At 46.8% G+C, this 22557-nt stretch overlaps 1 protein-coding gene across 1 annotated transcript in view; it reads left to right on the forward strand.

Annotated features, from left to right (window-relative positions):
* Nucleotides 1–22557, forward strand: part of trpm3 (transient receptor potential cation channel, subfamily M, member 3) — a gene marked incomplete at both ends in the record, with an annotated part of 354059 nt that overhangs the window by 177158 nt on the left and 154344 nt on the right. The window contains 4 exon segments of the mRNA XM_083783495.1: nt 9724–9934; nt 12176–12389; nt 15363–15487; nt 16049–16220. Of these exon segments, the coding sequence (XP_083639621.1) occupies nt 9724–9934; nt 12176–12389; nt 15363–15487; nt 16049–16220 (722 nt within the window).

Raw genomic sequence — 22557 nt, forward strand, 5'->3', positions numbered from 1 at the left:
GTAAAAAGTGAACGATTCAGTAGTCCACTGTCAGATTCAGTAGTATAAAAAATTACGGCTTTGTGGGGTGAGTTTAGTGAATGATAAGGGGACGTTGTGCAGCTGTGTGGGGTGAGTTTAGTGAATGATAAGGGGACACTGTGCAGCTGTGTGTGGTGAGTTTAGTGAAAGATATATAAGGGGATGTCAGGGGACATTGTGCAGCTGTGTGGGGTGAGTTTAGTGAATGATAAGGGGACGTTGCAGGACAACAGCAGTAGCTGTGTGGGGTGAGTTTAGTGAATGATAAGGGGACGTCACAGGACAACAGCAGTAGCTGTGTGGGGTGAGTTTAGTGCAGGGGTCGGCAACCCAAGATGTTGAATGAGCCATTTTCGACCAAAAAAAATAATTCAAAATCTATCTGGAGCCGCAACATTTTTTTAGCCATAAAATGCTTATATAATGAAGACAAAAGGGCTGCAAGTGGATATTAGCCTATCTATCAAAATAAAAAGTGCGCTATGGTTTAACTTTCATTACGGGCCCGTTCGGAAATAGCGCACTGAGCGCACTGTGCAATGCAAACTAATATAGGCGAGTGCGCTCCCGGTGCGCATTTCCGAACGCAGTCAACGCACCCTCCATTATTATGCCATGTTTTTTGCATTGTGTTCTTACCCGTTTAATGTGATTTCTGTGTGTGGACATCGCTGGAGAGCTTCTCAACACTGGGCACGTAAAATGTCACTTTAATCTTCACACACAACTGCGCAGGCTCTCATCGGTGAGGCGTGTGCGGTATTTGGATTTAATGTAGTTCATGTTTGAGAATATCTGCTCACAACGTTACTCCACAAATACTCCAAATGCGAGTTTCTTCATGTTCACATAATTGTCTGGAAGAGAATTCCATGTTTTCCACACAAGTGTGTCGTGTTTTGGGAGGTTTACAATATCGGTATTTGCCTGTATGCTTAATCTGCAGTGACAAACTATCAAACAATAAAAAAGTAACGTTGAAAGACATTTCCAGGGAAAGCATGCTAAGTTTGCATGAATGAGAGAAAGAGGGCTGTTGCAGTCACAGAACTGCTGAAGAAAGCAGAAGGGAGCAAAGTCAGCAAACTATAACTTTTAAGAAGTGGATCGCAATCATCGCAGCTTTAAACTCCACCACTGCTGGCTGCTGCTATAGTTTCGTTGCAACACGGGAGATAATACAACGTCTATATGACTCCTTCATATACTGTAGTCACCGTCTGTGAACGGCTTGCCACGTTTTATTTATTGTTTGATAAGTTTGTCACTGCAGATTTAGCCATGGTGCGTCATGGCAACTGCAGCCTGTTTTATGCAATCGCTACATTTACATTGTAAACGTGTACATAAACATTCAGATTCCAAATATAAAGTACTCGCCACGTGTGCCACTGGTGTTAGAATGTTGCTGGTACAGCGATTAGCATTTCTGCATCCCGCGTTGTTTAATAAAAAGCATTTTTATCCGAGCTGTTATTTTGCCATTGGCTTTCAACTACGCGCCCCCAACCGGTGTGCAACTGTGGATTTCCCAACCCCGTTTGAGACAAGTAGCCGGGGCGCTCGGATAAAAATGCTTTTTATTAAACAACGCGGGATGCAGCAATGCTAATCACTGTACCAGCAAATTTCTAACCCCCGTGGCACATGTGGCGAGGACCTTATATTTGAAATCGGAATGTTTATATACACGTTTGGACTGCGATTGCGTAAAACAGGCTGCTGTTGCGTCATGGGATACTGCAGATTAAGCATACAGGCAATCCATCTTCTGCATTGGCTGTGAAGGCATAAGCGTCTGTCCACGAATTGTTAAATCCTCTGTTTTCGTCGGCTATCTTTCTTTTTCTCCCTGTAGATGTAGAAGCCATAGCGTAGCAGGCACCAGCCTCACACACCCACCGGTTTGTTTATAATAGTGTCAGGCGCGCAGCATGCGAGTGTGTCGCATGCTATGACGCGAATTTTAGTTGACATTATTGAAACGTAATATTTATTCTACACATTTTTACAAAATTGGGAAACTTAAGAATGTTTCTGTCACGTTTTGCCTCCTACAGAAACCATAAATGAAAAATAAAAATGTGAAAAAATAAACATTTATACATTTTCATCGATTTTTTTGTAATGCTACAGAGAGCCACCAGGGGAGTGCTCAAGAGCCGCATGCGGCTCTAGAGCCGCCGGTTGCCGACCCCTGGTTTAGTGAATGATAAGGGGACATGGCAGGACAACAGTAGTAGCTGTGCATGTGGGGTGAGTTTAGTGAATGATACAGGGGACATCGCAGGGCAACAGCAGTAGCTGTGGGGTGAGTTTAGTGAATGATAAAGGGGACATCGCAGGGCAACAGCAGTAGCTGTGTGGGGTGAGTTTAGTGAATGATAAGGGGATGTCACAGGACAACAGCAGTAGCTGTGTGGGGTGAGTTTAGTGAATGATAAGGGGACGTTGCAGGACAACAGCAGTAGCTGTGTGGGGTGAGTTTAGTGAATGATAAGGGGACGTCACAGGACAACAGTAGCTGTGTGGTGAGTTTAGTGAATGATAAGGGGACGTCACAGGACAACAGCAGTAGCTGTGTGGGGTGAGTTTAGTGAATGATAAAGCAGACATTACAGGACAACAGCAGTAGCTGTGTGGGGTGAGTTTAGTGAATGATAAGGGGACGTTGCAGGACAACAGCAGTAGCTGTGTTGAGTGAGTTTAGTGAATGATAAGGGGACGTTGCAGGACAACAGCAGTAGCTGTGTGGGGTGAGTTTAGTGAATGATAAGGGGACATTGTGCAGCTGTGTGGGGTGAGTTTAGTGAATGATAAGGGGACGTTGCAGGACAACAGCAGTAGCTGTTTGGGGTGAGTTTAGTGAATGATAGGGGGACGTTGCAGGACAACAGCAGTAGCTGTGTGGGGTGAGTTTAGTGAATTATAAGGGGACATCGCAGGGCAACAGCAGTAGCTGTGTGGGGTGAGTTTAGTGAATGATAGGGGGACGTTGCAGGACAACAGCAGTAGCTGTGTGGGGTGAGTTTAGTGAATGATAAGGGGACGTTGCAGGACAACAGCAGTAGCTGTGTGGGGTGAGTTTAGTGAATTATAAGGGGACATCGCAGGGCAACAGCAGTAGCTGCGCAGCTAGTGCGCATTGATACAACATCAAACTGGTGTTTTTCCTCAACCCGCACCACAGACCAATCAGAAGCCACGGTTCCATTTCAACCTTCATATGTCCCGCCTACCTGTGGACATTAATCGGTAGGGGCACTTCGACACTAACTCTGGGGGAGAACTCGTGTGAAAATGCATCACCAGCTGTTTAACAATCTGGAAGAGAAGCACATGGGCTAGGTGTTTTCTTGATGCGACTGTGTGTCGAAGTGTCCTTGAGCAAGACTGTGAAAGCCTAATTGCTCCCAATGTGCACACTGAGCAATAGTCGTCTATTAGACGTCCGTCTAAAGATTGTCACCGTTTTTTGCGGTCTAAGCTTAGCCTAGACGTTGATTAGCAGATTTTTTAAATGTCTATATAGATTTGTCTATATATAGACAAAATGATGGTGCCTTGCATGGTTTCTTCCAGCATCGGTGTGTGAATGGGTGAGTGTAATGCACGATCTCTGTAAAGCGCTCTGGATAAAAGTGCTATATAAATAAAATGCACCATTTACAGTTTACCTTTTTACCAGTCACTGTACGATAACTGCAAATGAGCAGAGCGGAATGCAGACATCGTGCGGAGGCGGCGAGGCAGCTTGTCAATACCGCTGCAGAGCCATGCGCTCCACATGCGTGTTCACACACACACACACCGTAAGATAATTGATCACCTGTGAAGGCAGCGCCTGCGAGCTGAGCACTGTAGGAGAAGTCATTGTCCCATTTAGACCTGAGGACACATTTGTGTCACAACCACTTTTTTTTTTTTTAAGATATTTTTTTGCGGCTTACGCCTTTTATTGATTTTTGAAGGGACAGACAGTAGGCTGACAGGAAACGGGAGAGAGATGGGGGGATGACATGCAGTAAAGGCCGTGTCGGGTCCGGGAGTCGAACCCGCGGCACACTGCGACTGGATTACCAGTCCAGTGCCCAGACCGTTACGCTACGGCCTGGGCCCGTCACAACCACTTTAACCATTATTTTAAACTTTAGCTGTTAGTTCGTAGCGAACCTGTAGATCTGCTATTTTTGGGGAAAAACATCTTGAAAATATAGCGCAAATCTTTGAATAAATGTTGCTTTCACCGCACATAAAAACATAAAACATCAATGACAAACAAAAATACATTACAGAGGGAGACACAACATTATACAATTGCACACATGATGTGGATAATCTAACCTCTCACAGTCACTGCCGTTTCAGAGCCTTGTTGTTCAACATCTTAGTTGATGCTGGTGTACAAACATTTTTTTAAATCTGATGTATTTCCACTTTGGTTCTTTGTATCTTCTCCCAGAGGGCAGTACAAACTCGCCATTTAATACATTGGTAACATCACTGACATTCTTTTGACAGCTAGAGCTCTTCTTCTCTGCTCATGTCGCACATTTCACTGGCACTATTCACCTATACCGCCCCCTATGGGATTTGGCGTCCAAGGAGTTGATGTTGGATCGTAAGATGTCATTGAAACAGACATGTGTTTTATATAATGCATTCTTTGTTTTTGTAAATAGTCACACATTATGTGTACGACTTGCTTGAGTCACTCATCACTCATATGAGCAGCTTAAAGCTGTGCAGACTCTGTGATCTGTACAGGTGTGCACATGGGAACGTGCACACGCCACACTCGCACAAGCACACACACACACACACACACACACACACACGCCACAGGAAATGCTGTTCATGTGGATACACATAATTAGTATAACTGGAAGGAGGTATCTGGTATAGCTGCAGGGAGACAGAGACAATGGGACTTTCTCCAGGATTTAATCTGCTCTTCTCTTTATGTGTTTCTGTTGACGAGAGAGGGGGAGAGAGAGAGAGACAGCTCATTTTTCAGAATAACTGTGACCGTAGGTTGCAGATTACTATGAAAACCTGCAGAACCTGTCCATCGCTCCATCTCTCACGATCATTATGTGTGCTGTCAGTCCGTCACGCCTCATGACATCACGCCTTGCGACATGCTCCATATATGGCCGTCAGACCTGCAGCTGGCCAGGGGGAGGAAGTTTAGAGACCAGGATTACTGCATGTTTTTTGTGAGGGTTCTCTCTCTCTCTCTCTCTCTCTCTCTCTCTCTCTCTCTCTGTGTACTCGGGTTTGGCTCCTCCATTTTCTTAGTCCACTTAGTAATTGTCGTTAATGTTAATCTAAGGCTAGAAACCATGATTATTTTCACTACCAACACCGTAGATCTGACATTTCTCCTATTTTTATGATGTAAAATAATTGTGATTATCTCAAATAATATACTCGCTGCCGACTGTTTTATGTTGAACATGTTTTACGCTGTATCCTAGTTTAACCTCCCTCGGCAAAAGAAGACTGTGCTTTTGGCCAATCTTAACAGTGAGTTCATATTTTATTTCTTCCAACACGACCTTCCAATAGTTTGTACAGGAGATTGTACATCGTGCCAAATTAAATTGGATCTTGTTCATTAATCATTTGCTTTTGTCTCTTTTGTCAACCGGGGTGCTGAGGACGAGGGTGATAATGTGGTTGCAGTTGGCACAGATCCCACTGCAGTAATTGGGGTGAAACTTTTGTGCAGTGGCGTTAATACCAGTTCAGTTTCCGCGGTGAGAACCACAGATGTCAACATTTTGGCTTCAGCGCCTATTCTTCCTTCTTCTTGGAAGAATGCACGGTTCTTTGGATGAATAGCAGCAGAGCAGGTGAGCAGATGACATCCCAGCGTCTGGAAGGCCAGGTGCAGCAGAGAGCAGGGGGGTAGAGATGACATCCCGGCGTCTGGAAGGAGACCCCTTCCAGACGGGCCTTGATGACATCAAATCTGGGACTGTTTTTTTCACTTGCTGGAAATAGCCGATCTACAGCGACGCGTTCTGAGCTTGTAGATCTGCTATTTTCAGCATGCAACCAAGTGTAAAATGACTTATACTGGATCTCTGGTCCACTAGTCCCTTCCTAACATTTTAGTCTAGTTTTTATCTGTTGACAAAATCGTCAGTATATTTAGTCTTAGTTTCAGTAATGATAGCTTAGTTTCCATTTAGTTTCCATTTAGTTTTCGTCAGTGGAAAAAGGTAGTCGACGGACATTTTTCGTCTTAGTTTTAGACGTAAACAACACTGCCCAGGACAAAGTGTCTAATGTTGCTCAGGAAAGGGACGTACTATTGATTTGGGATCCGATGGTAATTCCGACAGAGCATTAGTCCGACAAGCGGGAACGTCGGTCGGACTAGCGCTCGAACATGCGCTGCTCCCGTGCTTGTGGTTACGGTTGGGTTAGTCTAATGACTGTCTGACCAATAGGGTTTAAGTTAGGTTGTCGGTCTAATGACTGTCGGACCAATAGGGTTTGAGGTAGGTTGTCGGTCTAATGACTGTCGGACCAATAGGGTTTGAGGTAGGTTGTCGGTCTAATGACTGTCGGACCAATAGGGTTTGAGGTAGGTTGTCGGTCTAATGACTGTCGGACCAATAGGGTTTGAGGTAGGTTGTCGGTCTAATGACTGTCGGACCAATAGGGTTTGAGGTAGGTTGGCGGTCTAATGACTGTCGGACCAATAGGGTTTGAGGTAGGTTGGCGGTCTAATGACTGTCTGAACAGTAATAGTGTCGGAACTAAAGCCTGCACCCGTTGATTTATGGTGTTTGTTTTGGTTTTGGAGTAGAATTATTCACAGTACTTGTACTGTCAAGAAAACCTCTTGAAATTATATGAAATCACAGACCATTTGGAACCGCGAGAACTGATAACGCTGCTCCACAAACAACACATTTCACCTCAATTACTACCATGGGTTCTGTGCCAACTGCAGCCTTGTGAAAATCCTCTTTTGTATTTGTATCGTCAATCACTAAAACATAATGTCCCGAGCAAAGGCCAAATTGCTTTTTTTTATTTTTACCAGCCTCCAATTTAATTGTTACTTCTGCTGTAGGCTACAAACTATTGGAAATTTTATTTTGGAAGAAAAGTCGGACATCTTAAAATCAATGAACTGTAGCCAACAATACAGTATGGGTGCTTTTGTCCTCTTTTGCCCAAAGCCGCTGGGGCGGTTATACGATAGGATACAGCTTAACTTATTTAGGCCTGACAGTTTTCTGAAATATGTTTGTGTATCAGTGGTGCTCAATATTTCATGTCAAGGACCCCAAAAATTATATGTAATTGGCCACCGACCCCCATCTGAAAATATGTCCCAGTAGCAAAGATTTTTGTTAAAAATGCTCAGATTTTTCAAAAATAGCAGATCTACAAGCTCGTACTGTGCTTCGAAGCACAGCATAAAGCAACACATTTTGAACTTTTTATCTGCTACTTTTGATATTGTAATTGCCTGAACAGCAGTTTTGGACAGTTTCCACGCAACAAATACAATATAACTTATTTCCATAATGGTTGTTGTCTGGAGTCCACTTAACTAACTAAAGCATTTTTATTACAAAATGGGACAAACACCAAGCTCTGCATGCAGAGTTGTGCAAATCCCCTCTAATGTATGCAGGGCAGAATTAGGACGATACCAGCTAATTATGCAAATCCAAAAAGAGCGTTTACATTTTGGACAGACAGTGTGACCGAGATGAGTCCTGGCTGCTCTGGTTGACGTCCTGCCAACTGCACCACGACATCAGAGACACCCAGAATGTTATTATATAACGTGACTAATAACAAAATACTTCTATATCTGCCAGGTGCAGCACAGCAATGTGAAAACACAACAGCAAGATTAGTGAGATTTTTCCCCTCAAAAACCTAGATGCCTCATTGGCCGCTGCAGTTCATTCTGACCTATCATGACGCGACGGCGGAAGTGCAGAAGGTACGCTGCCACTGGCCATAGTGGCCAATCACATTGTGTCTTTATATTGACTTATATCAATCCAGAGGAGGTTTTTTCGCATGAGAAAACAAACAGTTACGTGGCCTCTGATCGGCCATAATGAACGTCCCCTTGCAAGCTTCCTCTTAAGGAGGCGTCTACCTTTCTGTCTATGGAGATACAGATGGCCCAGAGCCGAAGGAGGCGTCTACCTTTCTCTGTCTATGGAGATACAGACGCCCCAGAGCCGAAGGAGGCGTCTACCTTTCTCTGTCTATGGAGATACAGACGCCCCAGAGCCGAAGGAGGCGAATACCTTTCTCTGTCTATGGAGATACAGACGGCCCAGAGCCGAAGGAGGCGAATACCTTTCTCTGTCTATGGAGATACAGACGCCCCAGAGCCGAAGGAGGCGTCTACCTTTCTCTGTCTATGGAGATACAGACGCCCCAGAGCCGAAGGAGGCGTCTACCTTTCTCTGTCTATGGAGATACAGACGCCCCAGAGCCGAAGGAGGCGAATACCTTTCTCTGTCTATGGAGATACAGACGCCCCAGAGCCGAAGGAGGCGTCTACCTTTCTCTGTCTATGGAGATACAGACGCCCCAGAGCCGAAGGAGGCGAATACCTTTCTCTGTCTATGGAGATACAGACGCCCCAGTGCCGAAGGAGGCGTCTACCTTTCTCTGTCTATGGAGATACAGACGCCCCAGAGCCGAAGGAGGCGTCTACCTTTCTCTGTCTATGGAGATACAGACGCCCCAGAGCCGAAGGAGGCGAATACCTTTCTCTGTCTATGGAGATACAGATGCCCCAGAGCCGAAGGAGGCGTCTACCTTTCTCTGTCTATGGAGATACAGACGCCCCAGAGCCGAAGGAGGCGAATACCTTTCTGTGTCTGTGGAGATACAGACGCCCCAGAGCCGAAGGAGGCGAATACCTTTCTCTGTCTATGGAGATACAGACGCCCCAGAGCCGAAGGAGGCGTCTACCTTTCTCTGTCTATGGAGATACAGACGCCCCAGAGCCGAAGGAGGCGAATACCTTTCTGTGTCTGTGGAGATACAGACGCCCCAGAGCCGAAGGAGGCTTACCTTTCTCTGTCTGTGGAGATACAGACGCCCCAGAGCCGAAGGAGGCGTCTACCTTTCTCTGTCTGTGGAGATACAGACGCCCCAGAGCCGAAGAAGGTGTCTACCTTTCTGTCTATGAAGATACAGACGGCCCAGAGCCGAAGGAGGCGTCTACCTTTCTACGTCTATGGAGATACAGAAAGGGGAGGATCCAAACCCGACACGGTGGCTGTCACACGTGCACATTTAAGTTAATTAGCTGCTAATGTGTTTGCGATGTGCACTGTGTTGTTATGCAATGTCACAGCTCTGTTTACAATTCGGTTGATTTCAATTCAAAGGGCTGTACTGCCATTGAGGAAACGGCATGTGTTTACGTTGCCAAAGCAGAAAAGTGGAACAATATGATCTAAACAAAGTCACAGTCACAGTCAGTTTGTACAGTCAGCTCTGTGTCTTTGTTCCAATAGGCCTGTGTCTTTAATTGTACATACAATAATCGTCACACATGCACGCTCGTGCGCACGCTCTCTCTCTCTTGTCAAGCCTGGAGGTGTTTGCGACGGACTGACTGACTGTCCATTCGTTCATCCTGCTGACTGTGTGTGTGTGTGTGTGTATGTATGTGTGTGCCTCTCCTCTCTCCAGGTGCTGCTGCGGCCGCCTGATAGGCCAGCATGTGGGCCTGCCCCCGCCACCGGGCATGGCCCACCCGTCCAGCCAGAACGACAAGGCAGAGAGGCTGCAGAACAAGCTGGAGGTGGAGAAGTGGTCGGTGTGCAAACACACGCAGCTCAGCCCCACCGACGCCTTCGGCACCATCGAGTTCCAGGGCGGAGGGCACTCCAACAAAGCCATGGTAATTAGTTAGTGGTGGAAAGTAACCAAATGGACCCTTATGGGTCTGTAACTCTGAGAGTAACAGTCCATACCCATGAACTCTCAGAGTTGGACAGGCCCATTTGGTTCCTTTTGTACACTCTCAGAGTTAAATGAATGTAAATTTGTATTATGAATGGGGGTTCCAGAGATAGAAATGCCATTAAATGGGGGGTCCATAGACTAATGCATGTCGAACTGGGGATCCTTGAAATTAAACGGGTTGAGAATCACCGCTAAACATCTTCTCTTATGGGGGTTCCTGCATGGCATATCTTTTCAAATGGGGGGTCCGTGGGCTAATTAGTGTCAAATTTGGGTGTAGAGTTACGCAAACTCTGTTTACTTCATGGGGCTTCAGTCCAATGGCGGCTCTCCTACATAGACTTCTATTGAGAATGGGGACAACCAACTGGGACAAGTCCTGGACGGGAAGTAGGCAGAAATGCATTGGACCCAGGCAACAGCACAGCTTTGATGATCTTAAATCCCTTTATTTTAGATTGTTTTGTAGTAATAGTACAACATCAGAGCTGCCAACCTGCACACATTTTGTGTACCAACCACGCAATTCTAGGCGTATAGACACCTAGAATTGCGTGGTTGGTACACAAAATGTGTGCAGGTTGGTAGCTCTGCAACATAAACATAAAAAATACTTTAGTTGTTACTGTAGGCTACAATACTTTTAAACATGTCATGACATGTGCACACATGCTTAAAATAGCTCTTGTTTGCGCCGCCCTCATTGAAAACAATGTATTTCCAACTCCAGCTTGTCTCAGTTCAGGCTGCATGAACAGAGCTCGAGCGCTCTGTTTCTGCCCCCTCAATATCCTAACTCTTCTATTAGATGGCTCTGCTTGACATGACAAAGTTTGGGAACCAAAGCCCTAGGGTAGGTACTTTCTCATCCCCTGGTTTGTGGAAGTAATTTCTCTATGGAGAATAACACCGGGTCATTTGTTTATTAAAAAGAATATATATATATATATATATATATATATATATATATATATATATATACATCTGCTGTCGGGAGGAAACCTCATAACTCCAAAATGTTAATTTTTCAGGAAATTAAGAAAACCTTATATTTTTAAAACAAATCAATGCAGCCTCATCAACATTGGTGTTGTAATTTTATATATTGTCAATTATTTACATGAGAGGGGAAGCGGTGGTGGAGTTAGTTGCTTTAGCAGAGAGTTTGAGGGTCCAATGGAGTTAAGAGGTTTTGTCCAAAGCATTTTTTACTACTTTCCATTGGTTCAATATTTTCGAAACAACACACAGACCTCAACAATTGAGTTATGAGGTTTCCTCCCAACAGGGAATTCAGAATGGGACCCATGCAACCCATGTAGAATGTGTAAATGACATCAGACTATATTACTATGGTAATGGATGCCCGTCACCATGGTAACTGCACTGGCATGTCAACAACACCCACTGTTATTATTGATCGCTCCGATCCGGTCCACTTTTTCTGGGTCAGGTTGCACTCTGGGCGTTTTCACATACCACTATACACAAACACGTACTGCACAATAATGGAACTGTATACAATCATGGAATCAGTGGCGCACGCACTAAACAATCATGGAATCAGTGGTGCACTTGACGCACTAAACAAAGTACTTTTTTGCGTATCCATACTTTGTTTACTGGAGTATTTTGGCCAAAGTAGCAGGTCTACAATTATCAGGTCATTTCGAGGAAGCAATCTGATTGGTTGAAACCTTCTAGCCGTGGTTCAAACGAGCACCACTCCACACCTAATCAAAACAAAGAATCCAGCTGCTCTGTTCTCCCAGAGTGCAGCTCCATATTTCACAAAAAGTTGAAATATGGAGATACGGTTCCTGCCCGACAGCAACAGTTGTTTTCTTTTCCCATTTTGGACTGAGGCCGACTTCTAAATACTGACCTAAGTTTTCTGAAAAACGTCAAATATTTATATAGCAGCATCATTGTTTTAATTATCTTTTTGAATACTGTACATACTGTAAAATTAAATCGTAAGAAGAAATGGCACACTTTTCACATTGGCTTATTATAGCGCCACCAGGAGGCCACAAGCTGACCTGCCCTGGTGGAGACCTTTTTCTAGTCTAGGTTTGAAGGAACATTGATCCAATGTTAAACCCTCTCGTCGTCTTTCTCTCTCTCTCTCTCTCTCTCTCTCTCTCTCTCTCTCTCTCTCTCTCTCTCCCCTCAGTATGTGCGCGTCTCCTACGACACCAAGCCTGACCTGCTGCTCCACCTGATGACCAAGGAGTGGCAGCTGGAGCTGCCCAAGCTGCTCATCTCGGTGCACGGAGGCCTGCAGAACTTCGAGCTGCAGCCCAAACTCAAGCAGGTGTTCGGCAAGGGCCTCATCAAGGCCGCCATGACCACCGGAGCCTGGATCTTCACCGGAGGAGTCAACACAGGTGACACTGTGTGTGTGTGTGTGTGTGTGTGTGTGTGTGTATGTGTATGTGTATGTGTGTGTGTGTGTGTGTGTGTGTGTGTGTGTGTGTGTGTGTGTGTGTGTGTGTGTGTGTGTGTGTGTCCAAACTGTTAATTAGGGCAGAGGTATCGCTTGTCCACACAAGCGATAACTCTGCCCTTCAAAATTAACAGGGCACAAGGGGACGGGATGGGGTTAGCAACGTATTACTTAAGTTGCTTTTAAATGCCTGATTTTATTCGACCCTATAGGCCTACTATTCCCCATAATTTTGTTATTAAAATACGTATATCGTAATATCTAAAGGCCAATCCAGTTCTCAGTGAAGAGGTGACCACTGAAACGGTGGTTAGTAAAGAAAACAGAGAGATGTGTTTGTGTCAGCGGAGAGCCTCTTACCGTAATAAATATGTCAATCAATCAAATGCTGCGGTGGTCACCACTCACACACAAACACTTTTTTTTTTTTTTTAGGGGGCACGGTGGCACAGTTGGTAGTGCTGTCGCCTCACAGCTAGAAGGTCCTGGGTTCGATTCCCGCTGGGGACGCTGTGGGCACTGGTGGCGTGTTCCCTCCTCCGCGTCATCAGTGCCCATACCCGAGGTGGGGTTGGCGAAAGGGCCTTTCTGTGTGGAGTTTGCATGTTCTCCCCGTGTCCCCTAGGGTAGATACCCTCACAAAAACATGCAGTAATCCTGGTCTCTAAAACTACCTCCCCCTGGCCAGCCAGGGCGCCTGATGGAGGGGAAAGGAACTGGTCGGAATAACGTGTCCCTTCCACGCGCTACGTCCGGCCGGGGAAATTCCCCCCTGTCAGGTGAATGGACTCCTCATGCATAGAAGGAGCCATGAGGTCAGTCCGCTGCCCCCCCAGGTTGGCAGAGGAAGTGTAGCGCCCAGGATTACATTAGATAATTGGCACTGGGTGAAAAGAAAACTGGGTTACAAAATTGTGGGATAAAAAAATTATAGAAAAAAAAGAAAACACTGTTTTTTTACTAACCACCGTTTCAGTGGTCACCTCTTCACCGAGAACTGGATTGGCCTTTAGAGGCTGCAGCAGGCTGGGTGAGGGCTGCACAGTGAGTGGACAGAACTATAGTGAGTGGACGGTCGGTTAGAGAGGCTGCAGCAGGCTGGGTGAGGGCTGCACAGTGAGTAGACAGTCGGTTAGAGAGGCTGCAGCAGGCTGGGTGAGGGCTGCACAGTGAGTAGACAGTCGGTTAGAGAGGCTGCAGCAGGCTGGGTGAGGGCTGCACAGTGAGTAGACAGTCGGTTAGAGAGGCTGCAGCAGGCTGGGTGAGGGCTGCACAGTGAGTGGACGGTCGGTTAGAGAGGCTGCAGCAGGCTGGGTGAGGGCTGGACAGTGAGTAGACAGTCGGTTAGAGAGGCTGCAGCAGGCTGGGTGAGGGCTGGACAGTGAGTAGACAGTCGGTTAGAGAGGCTGCAGCAGGCTGGGTGAGGGCTGGACAGTGAGTAGACAGTCGGTTAGAGAGGCTGCAGCAGGCTGGGTGAGGGCTGCACAGTGAGTAGACAGTCGGTTAGAGAGGCTGCAGCAGGCTGGGTGAGGGCTGCACAGTGAGTGGACAGTCGGTTAGAGAGGCTGCAGCAGGCTGGGTGAGGGCTGCACAGTGAGTGGACAGTCGGTTAGAGAGGCTGCAGCAGGCTGGGTGAGGGCTGCACAGTGAGTAGACAGTCGGTTAGAGAGGCTGCAGCAGGCTGGGTGAGGGCTGGACAGTGAGTAGACAGTCGGTTAGAGAGGCTGCAGCAGGCTGGGTGAGGGCTGGACAGTGAGTAGACAGTCGGTTAGAGAGGCTGCAGCAGGCTGGGTGAGGGCTGGACAGTGAGTAGACAGTCGGTTAGAGAGGCTGCAGCAGGCTGGGTGAGGGCTGCACAGTGAGTGGACAGTCGGTTAGAGAGGCTGCAGCAGGCTGGGTGAGGGCTGGACAGTGAGTAGACAGTCGGTTAGAGAGGCTGCAGCAGGCTGGGTGAGGGCTGCACAGTGAGTGGACAGTCGGTTAGAGAGGCTGCAGCAGGCTGGGTGAGGGCTGGACAGTGAGTAGACAGTCGGTTAGAGAGGCTGCAGCAGGCTGGGTGAGGGCTGCACAGTGAGTGGACAGTCGGTTAGAGAGGCTGCAGCAGGCTGGGTGAGGGCTGGACAGTGAGTGGACAGTCGGTTAGAGAGGCTGCAGCAGGCTGGGTGAGGGCTGGACAGTGAGTGGACAGTCGGTTAGAGAGGCTGCAGCAGGCTGGGTGAGGGCTGGACAGTGAGTAGACAGTCGGTTAGAGAGGCTGCAGCAGGCTGGGTGAGGGCTGGACAGTGAGTGGACGGTCGGTTAGAGAGGCTGCAGCAGGCTGGGTGAGGGCTGCACAGTGAGTGGACAGTCGGTTAGAGAGGCTGCAGCAGGCTGGGTGAGGGCTGGACAGTGAGTGGACAGAACTATAGTGAGTGGACGGTCGGTTAGAGAGGCTGCAGCAGGCTGGACAGATTGATGGATGGATCACACTGAGGGTCACGGAGACAAACAGGTGGGATGTGGTGATGTCTAGATGTTGACCTCTCAGTCTGAGTGACCGCACTTCTCCTGAGGACGCGTACGTGTGTGCGTGTGTGTGTGTGTGTGAGTGCGAGTGAAACCTCATATCTCCAAAACTGTCGCTTTTCGGGATTCAAAATTTAAAAGCATCAAACGTAGCAGATCGGCGCAATGCATTTCCAGCTTGTAGATCTGCTACTTTTCATGCTGTTGTGTGACTGACGCTGTTGTGTATGATCTAGTGGTGGCGTTAATTTATGAAACGGCTAGAAAAAAGGGTTAAAATGTGGAGATACAGTCGGAGGTTTCTGCCCGTTTATCTGACATGAAACAAGGTGTTGATCCTGACCAAGCTGTTATTTTTATCTGTCCGTCTGCCTGACACACACACACACACACACACACACACACACAGGGGTGATCCGTCATGTGGGAGACGCGCTAAAAGACCACGCGTCCAAGTCCCGGGGGAAGATCTGCACCATCGGCATCGCACCGTGGGGCATCGTCGAAAACCAGGAGGACCTCGTGGGAAAAGATGTACGTATACGTGTGTGTGTGTGTGTGTGTGTGTGTGCGTGCATGCATGCATGTGTATGTTTTACTTAACTCATTCACCGCCGAGACCGCCATCACTCGGAAACGAAGAAACGGGAAGTGTAAAATCGCTACGTAATGTAACGGGTCCCCGAATGTGGTTTAATTCTCCCAAAGCATACATTTTGTAGCCGACGATCATATGGTTTATATAAATGAGCCGCCGATCAAGCTTGTTTTGATCCAAAATTTAGACTAGGAGAATAATCTGAGATATTAGGATTCTTATCCAATGATAACAAAATCATTCTTTGGTTTTTGGTCTGAGAGGCTAAATGTCATCAAATTTGTGGTCCGTGTCTCAGACGCTGAATAAATAATGGACCTTGATGTGAAAAGCCACTGCTAAAAACTGCTAACCTTGGTGTATTCCCTCTTCCCTCCACCAGGTGGTGCTATAAACCATTCTAACCTGTGGGGTGTAATTATCCCCTTCCTCCACCACCAGGTGGTGCTATAAACCATTCTAACCTGTGGGGTGTAATTCTCCCCTCCCTCCACCAGGTGGTGCGTCCCTACCAGACCATGTCCAACCCTCTCTCCAAGCTAACGGTGCTCAACTCGCTGCACTCTCACTTCATCCTGGCCGACAACGGCACCACGGGGAAGTACGGCGCCGAGGTGAAGCTGAGGAGGCAGCTGGAGAAGCACATCTCCCTTCAGAAGATCAACACGCGTGAGTGGAACATATCAGTTAGTTTCATTTATTGTCCACGTGTGGAAATGTGTCTTCGGTCTCAACAACAGTAACAACAACAGTAACAACACTTACACAATTATTTTCATTGCAAAAATGCAGGACAACAGTGGCAAATACATTAAAAAACAAATCTGGCCTGGGCCGTGGCTCAGCGGTCCAGGCACCTTGGCTGGTAATCCAGTCTGGCAGTGTGCTGCGGGTTCGACTCCCGATCCCGACGTCCTTTACTGCATGTCACCCCCCCCATATTAACTGTATATGCCCGTTAAACTTGAGGTTTATGGGCAAAATACAGTGCCCATATGACACTGTATAGCCCGTTAACTCCTCTTTTCACGCAGTGTTACTTGAGTAAATGCACTTAGTTATTTCCAGCCATGAACGGTATAGTAGCAGTATAGCAGTTCAACCAGGGCTGCATGTGATCACAGCCCTGACCATGAGCCTCATATTATCCCTGCTCTCCATGTGTAATCCCTCCTCGGGCCTTCAACAAGCTCTCTTTCTCTTTATTTCTCATCTCAGTCAGAACTCCCTTTATGTGGAACTCACAGCTTATCTGAACCTGACTGCTAATCCCTGCTCTCTCCTGTGCAGAGACAATCAGTGGCAGGGCGGCAAACAATATGTCTCGCACAACATACACGCACGCACACGCGCACACACACACACACACGTACGCGCACACGTACGCGCACACACAACGTGATGTATAACGCGTGCGAGACGATACATGGTACTGGTACGCACTTTGCAGGTCAGCCAAGGATGGGGTATGAATCCAGACGAGACCGCTCATACAGATGGCTGATCAGCAGCAGCAGCTGAGATAAAAGATTGCTGTCGTACACATCGTGACGACGCCCCACGGAGGGATCAGGGATCATGTAAACATAGACTTTGTTTTGATCTTCTCCCAGTTTGACCTTAAAGGGTTTAGTTCAGATTTTTGTTGTAGGAAATACTTGCTGTTAAAATATAGTGGTTGCAAAGGTATTAATCGATTGTCAGTGTGGTTTTGGTGAATATTAAGTAGTTCCGGTCATTTGGTGGGGGTCTAGGGGCCACCCATTAAGAAATAAAAATGAAGACACAAAACTAGCATTATTTGTATTGTTGACCTATCCATTCATCCGTCCATCCGTTCAACCGCTTATCCGTAGTCGGGTCGCGGGGGAAACAGCTCCACCAGAGAGCTCTAGACTTGCCTCTCCATAGCAACATCAGTGGGGGATCCCGAAGCGTTCCAAGGGCAGTGAGTCAATGTAATCCGCTCCATCTGGTCCTTGGTCTCCTCCCAGTGGGACGTGCATCGAGGACCTCCCTAGGGAGATGCTCGAGAGGCATCCTAAACAGATGCCCGAACCACTTAAGCTGGCTCCTTTCCAGGCGAAGAAGCAGCGGCTCTCCCCCGGGTCTCTCTCGCGTGACTGAACTTCTCACCCTATCTCTAAGGGAGATGCCAGCCACCCGTCTGAGAAAACTAATTTTGGCCGCTTGTATTCGCGACCTTATTCTTTCGGTCATGACCCACACTTCACGACTATAGGAGAGAGAAGGAGCGAAGATTGCTCGGTAGACAGAGAGCTTTGCTTTCTGGCTCAGCTGTCTTTTCATCACAACATACATAGGGTTGGGTCCGATTAATTGATTAATCGATTATCGTTGATAGGACCCGAAATCAATTATGAAAATTAATAATCGATAATCGTTTTTTTTCTTCTTTTCCCTGTTTAAAAAAAAATGAAAATCTGTTGGAAAGGCAATATTGTCATCCAAACAGGACAGGGTTATAGGCCTACCAAAGTGTGCCTGGGATGTGTCTGTGTAGCTGCATGACTGAGTGGAAATTGATTCCAATCAAGATACAGGTTTGGAGGATTTAGCAGGTGTTGGGAATTTACCTAATCAGGCCTAGGCTGGGGTTGCTATGGTGATCAATTGGATCAACAGTGGTCCAGGGACCACCAGTGGTCCTCATTTAAAAGATGGAGTTAGTAACCAAATGAACCCTTATTAACTAAAGAGTTACAATTATTGTTAATCAACTACATCAGGGGTTCCCAAACTTTTTTGACTTGGGTACCCCTTGGGGGGAAGATTTATTTTATTTGTAGGGTTCATAATTTTTTTTTTTTTTTTATGGAAAAAAGAAAAAAAGCCCCCCCCCCCCCCCCCAAAAAAAAAACGATTAATCGATTAATCGTTAATATTGAATTATACAAATCGATTTTCATTTTGGACACATTTACACATCCCTAAACATACAGTTATTGACCTATTTCTACCATATGGCCCGACTTCCGCTCAAATTTGACCCCTCTGTCACATGGAACAATTTTTTGTGCTGCTGCTGGCGTAGTGTTACTGAATGTGAGGTTTCCAGTTCCACCCACAGCAACGATATAAGTTAACTGTACAATGTGTACAATGTGTTTGTTGGACTGTGTAGGACACACGAAACATAGGAAATAGGAGGGGCCCCTCAACAATAATTGTTTGTGTTTGGGAGGAAACCAGACTGGGAGGGCGATCTTTGTTGCTGTGCTCCTCCCGTTGGCACCACACACACACACACACACACACACTCTCACTCATCGTTCACGTGTGGTAAACACTGACCTAATGAGGATGAAAACACTGATGCCTTCCTGTGTGTCATCGTCCAGCCATGTGACCCGTGGACTTCCCTTTGTCATCCTATGCCTGGGCTGATACGAAAGGGGCTGGGCAGGCAAAGGGACGCCCAGGAGCCACGCTGTAGCAGCATGCTAACCAACAGGAGCCACGCTCTAGCAGCATGCTAACCAGCTGTAGCAGCATGCTAACCAACAGGAGCAACACTGTAGCAGCATGCTAATCAACAGGCGCCACGCTGTAGCAGCATGCTAACCAACAGGAGCCCCACTGTAGCAGCATGCTAACAAAGAGCCACACTGTAGCAGCATGCTAACCAACAGGAGCCACGCTCTAGCAGCATGCTAACGACAGGAGCCACACTGTAGCAGCATGCTAACAAAGAGCCACACTGTCGCAGCATGCTAACCAACAGGAGCCACACTGTAGCAGCATGCTAACCAACAGGAGCCACACTGTAGCAGCATGCTAACCAAGACCACACTGTAGCAGCATGCTAACGACAGGAGCCACACTGTAGCAGCATGCTAACCAACAGGAGCCACGCTGTAGCAGCATGCTAACCAGATGTAGCAGCATGCTAACCAACAGGAGCCACACTGTATAGCAGCATGCTAACCAGCTGTAGCAGCATGCTAACCAACAGGAGCCACGCTGTAGCAGCATGCTAACCAGCTGTAGCAGCATGCTAACCAACTGTAGCAGCATGCTAACCAACAGGCACCACGCTGTAGCAGCATGCTAACCAGCTGTAGCAGCATGCTAACCAACAGGTGCCACACTGTAGCAGCATGCTAACCAGCTGTAGCAGCATGCTAACCAACTGTAGCAGCATGCTAACCAACAGGAGCCACACTGTAGCAGCATGCTAACCAACTGTAGCAGCATGCTAACCAACAGGAGCCACTGTAGCAGCATGCTAACCAGCTGTAGCAGCATGCTAACCAGCTGTAGCAGCATGCTAACCAACTGTAGCAGCATGCTAACCAACAGGCGCCACACTGTAGCAGCATGCTAACCAGCTGTAGCAGCATGCTAACCAACTGTAGCAGCATGCTAACCAACAGGCGCCACGCTGTAGCAGCATGCTAACTAACTGTAGCAGCATGCTAACCAACAGGCGCCACGCTGTAGCAGCATGCTAACCAACAGGTGCCACACTGTAGCAGCATGCTAACCAGCTGTAGCAGCATGCTAACCAACAGGCGCCACGCTGTAGCAGCATGCTAACCAACAGGAGCCACACTGTAGCAGCATGCTAACCAACAGGCGCCACGCTGTAGCAGCATGCTAACCAACAGGAGCCACACTGTAGCAGCATGCTAACCGACAGGAGCCACGCTGTAGCAGCATGCTAACCAACAGGCGCCACGCTGTAGCAGCATGCTAACCAACAGGAGCCACAATGTAGCAGCATGCTAACCAACAGGAGCCCCGCTGTAGCAGCATGCTAACCAACAGGCGCCACGCTGTAGCAGCATGCTAACCAACAGGAGCCACACTGTAGCAGCATGCTAACCGACAGGAGCCACGCTGTAGCAGCATGCTAACCAACAGGCGCCACGCTGTAGCAGCATGCTAACCAACAGGAGCCACAATGTAGCAGCATGCTAACCAACAGGAGCCCCGCTGTAGCAGCATGCTAACCAACAGGAGCCCCGCTGTAGCAGCATGCTAACCACCAGGAGCCACGCTGTAGCAGCATGCTAACCAACAGGAGCCACGCTGTAGCAGCATGCTAACCAGCTGTAGCCACGCTGTAGCAGCATGCTAACCCAGAGGACAACGTTGAAGATGCCAAACTCTACTGGCCAAACCTGGAACTGCAGACGGGAGTTTTCTCCGCACACCTGGGTTTTTAACACGGAGCACTCGTTAGCACTGTGGACACCACATGTTGGTGTCCAAATCGAAAAAATGCTGAAGTAGAGCGTTCTTCCCTTAGAGTATATATGAATAGAGAAGACATCCGAATTCTCCTTCCATCCACTTGCATTAAGTTGCTCAAAAGCGCATGAGGCGATTTCACTCGTCCTTCCGGGTAGGAACAGATTGCATTCTGGGATGGATTGGCCACAAACACATGAACGCGCTGCCGTTTACTATCATTGCACGCGTCCACGTGCGTTCCAGGTGCGTTCACGTGTCATCGTGAACATGCACAATGATAGTCAACGGACCAGTGCGTTCATGTGTTTGGGGCCAACTGCAATACCTTCATTCGGCCAGTATGTCCATTTCGCCTCAGGGCTTCCATTGATATGAATAGTGGGGCTTTCTGCTCTCTATAGCTTATATATAGTCTATGGGCTCCATCTTGCGCCACCCTTATCCCTTATCCCTAAACATATTTGCCGTTTTTTTTACTATTTTGAAAATACATTTTAAATAGTTCAACTAGCCAATCTACATTTACACGTTGTTAGCTTGTAGATCAGCTATTTTAACTATTTTAAAAGGTTTTTTTAAATAGTTGAAAATGGCAAATATGTTTAGGGATAAGGGTTACAATAGGGGACCAAGGTTGTTATAGTTAAAACTAGAATTGAAAATACATTTTAGTATACTCTACCATACAAAAGAAATAACATTTTATTCACACAAAAAAGCAAAACCTCACACCACCGCTTACTGTGTGTGTGTGTGTGTGTGTGTGTGTGTGTGTGTGTGTGTGTGTGTGTGTGTGTGTGTGTGTGTGTGTGTGCGTGTGCGTGCGCGCGCACGCTTCATACTTATACTGAATTATACTTATTCATACTATGCTGTGCTGCGATAACAAAATTTCCCTCGAAGTCTAGAATTTCTACTGCAGACGAAGTCAAGTGGTGAATTGAGCTTTTACAATCTGGTCCTGTTGTCTGGGCGAGTTGTATCTGCAGTAAAAAGAACAAAAATAAAAAAGGCTGAGATTGATATCCGCACTGGAACATTGAAACTGTAATTGGTTTTTTTAAGCCTCCTTCATCTCAATAGAAAAGTTCAACCTTTTGATTTTGTCTCCAGTGACACAGTGATCCCATTTAAAGCCAAATGATTCCCCCCAGGATTCCGTGGAGAACAGTCCTGGATTTTGCAGCTTGATAGTGAATATTCCGCGGACATTTTACCTAAAATTACCTAACTAATTAAACCTAAAATGACCGGTTATCAAGCACATTTTTTTTTGTTTTAATAATCGAGTAAAAACCATTATGAAATAGATGTGCGAGCACGCCGGGTGAAATGAAGATAGGGAGGGCGTTGCAAGTCATTTTAACGTGTGGGAGAGATATGGAGTGTGCGTGGAAATTAATTGTTACAAAGATAAGGAACAACCCGTTATATAAACAAACATTATGAGGCGGACACAATTAATGCAATGCCTTTTTTATTCAAATCCACCTCTACTACTGCAGACTCTGTTGTCAGCTGTGTAGCTTTATACGCTTTATCTTTTTACAACAACTAAAAAGTTTAATTTTTAATCCATTTCGGGAGGGAACCCCTTTTGGTGTCTTAGGCATTCTGTTCTACTTTAGCCATTGAAAAATAGCAGATCTACAAGCTGCGCTACGAGCTTGTAGATCAGCTGCTTTTGAAAATGTCTTTGAGTATATATTCTTTCAGATCGAACGTTTTTAACTTGAATCTTTGCTTCTGGGGGGGGGGGACAACAACATATGGAACAACATATTTT

Source organism: Protomyctophum parallelum (assembly GCF_964188405.1).
Source record: "Protomyctophum parallelum genome assembly, chromosome: 15".
Taxonomy (NCBI): Eukaryota; Metazoa; Chordata; class Actinopteri; order Myctophiformes; family Myctophidae; genus Protomyctophum; species Protomyctophum parallelum.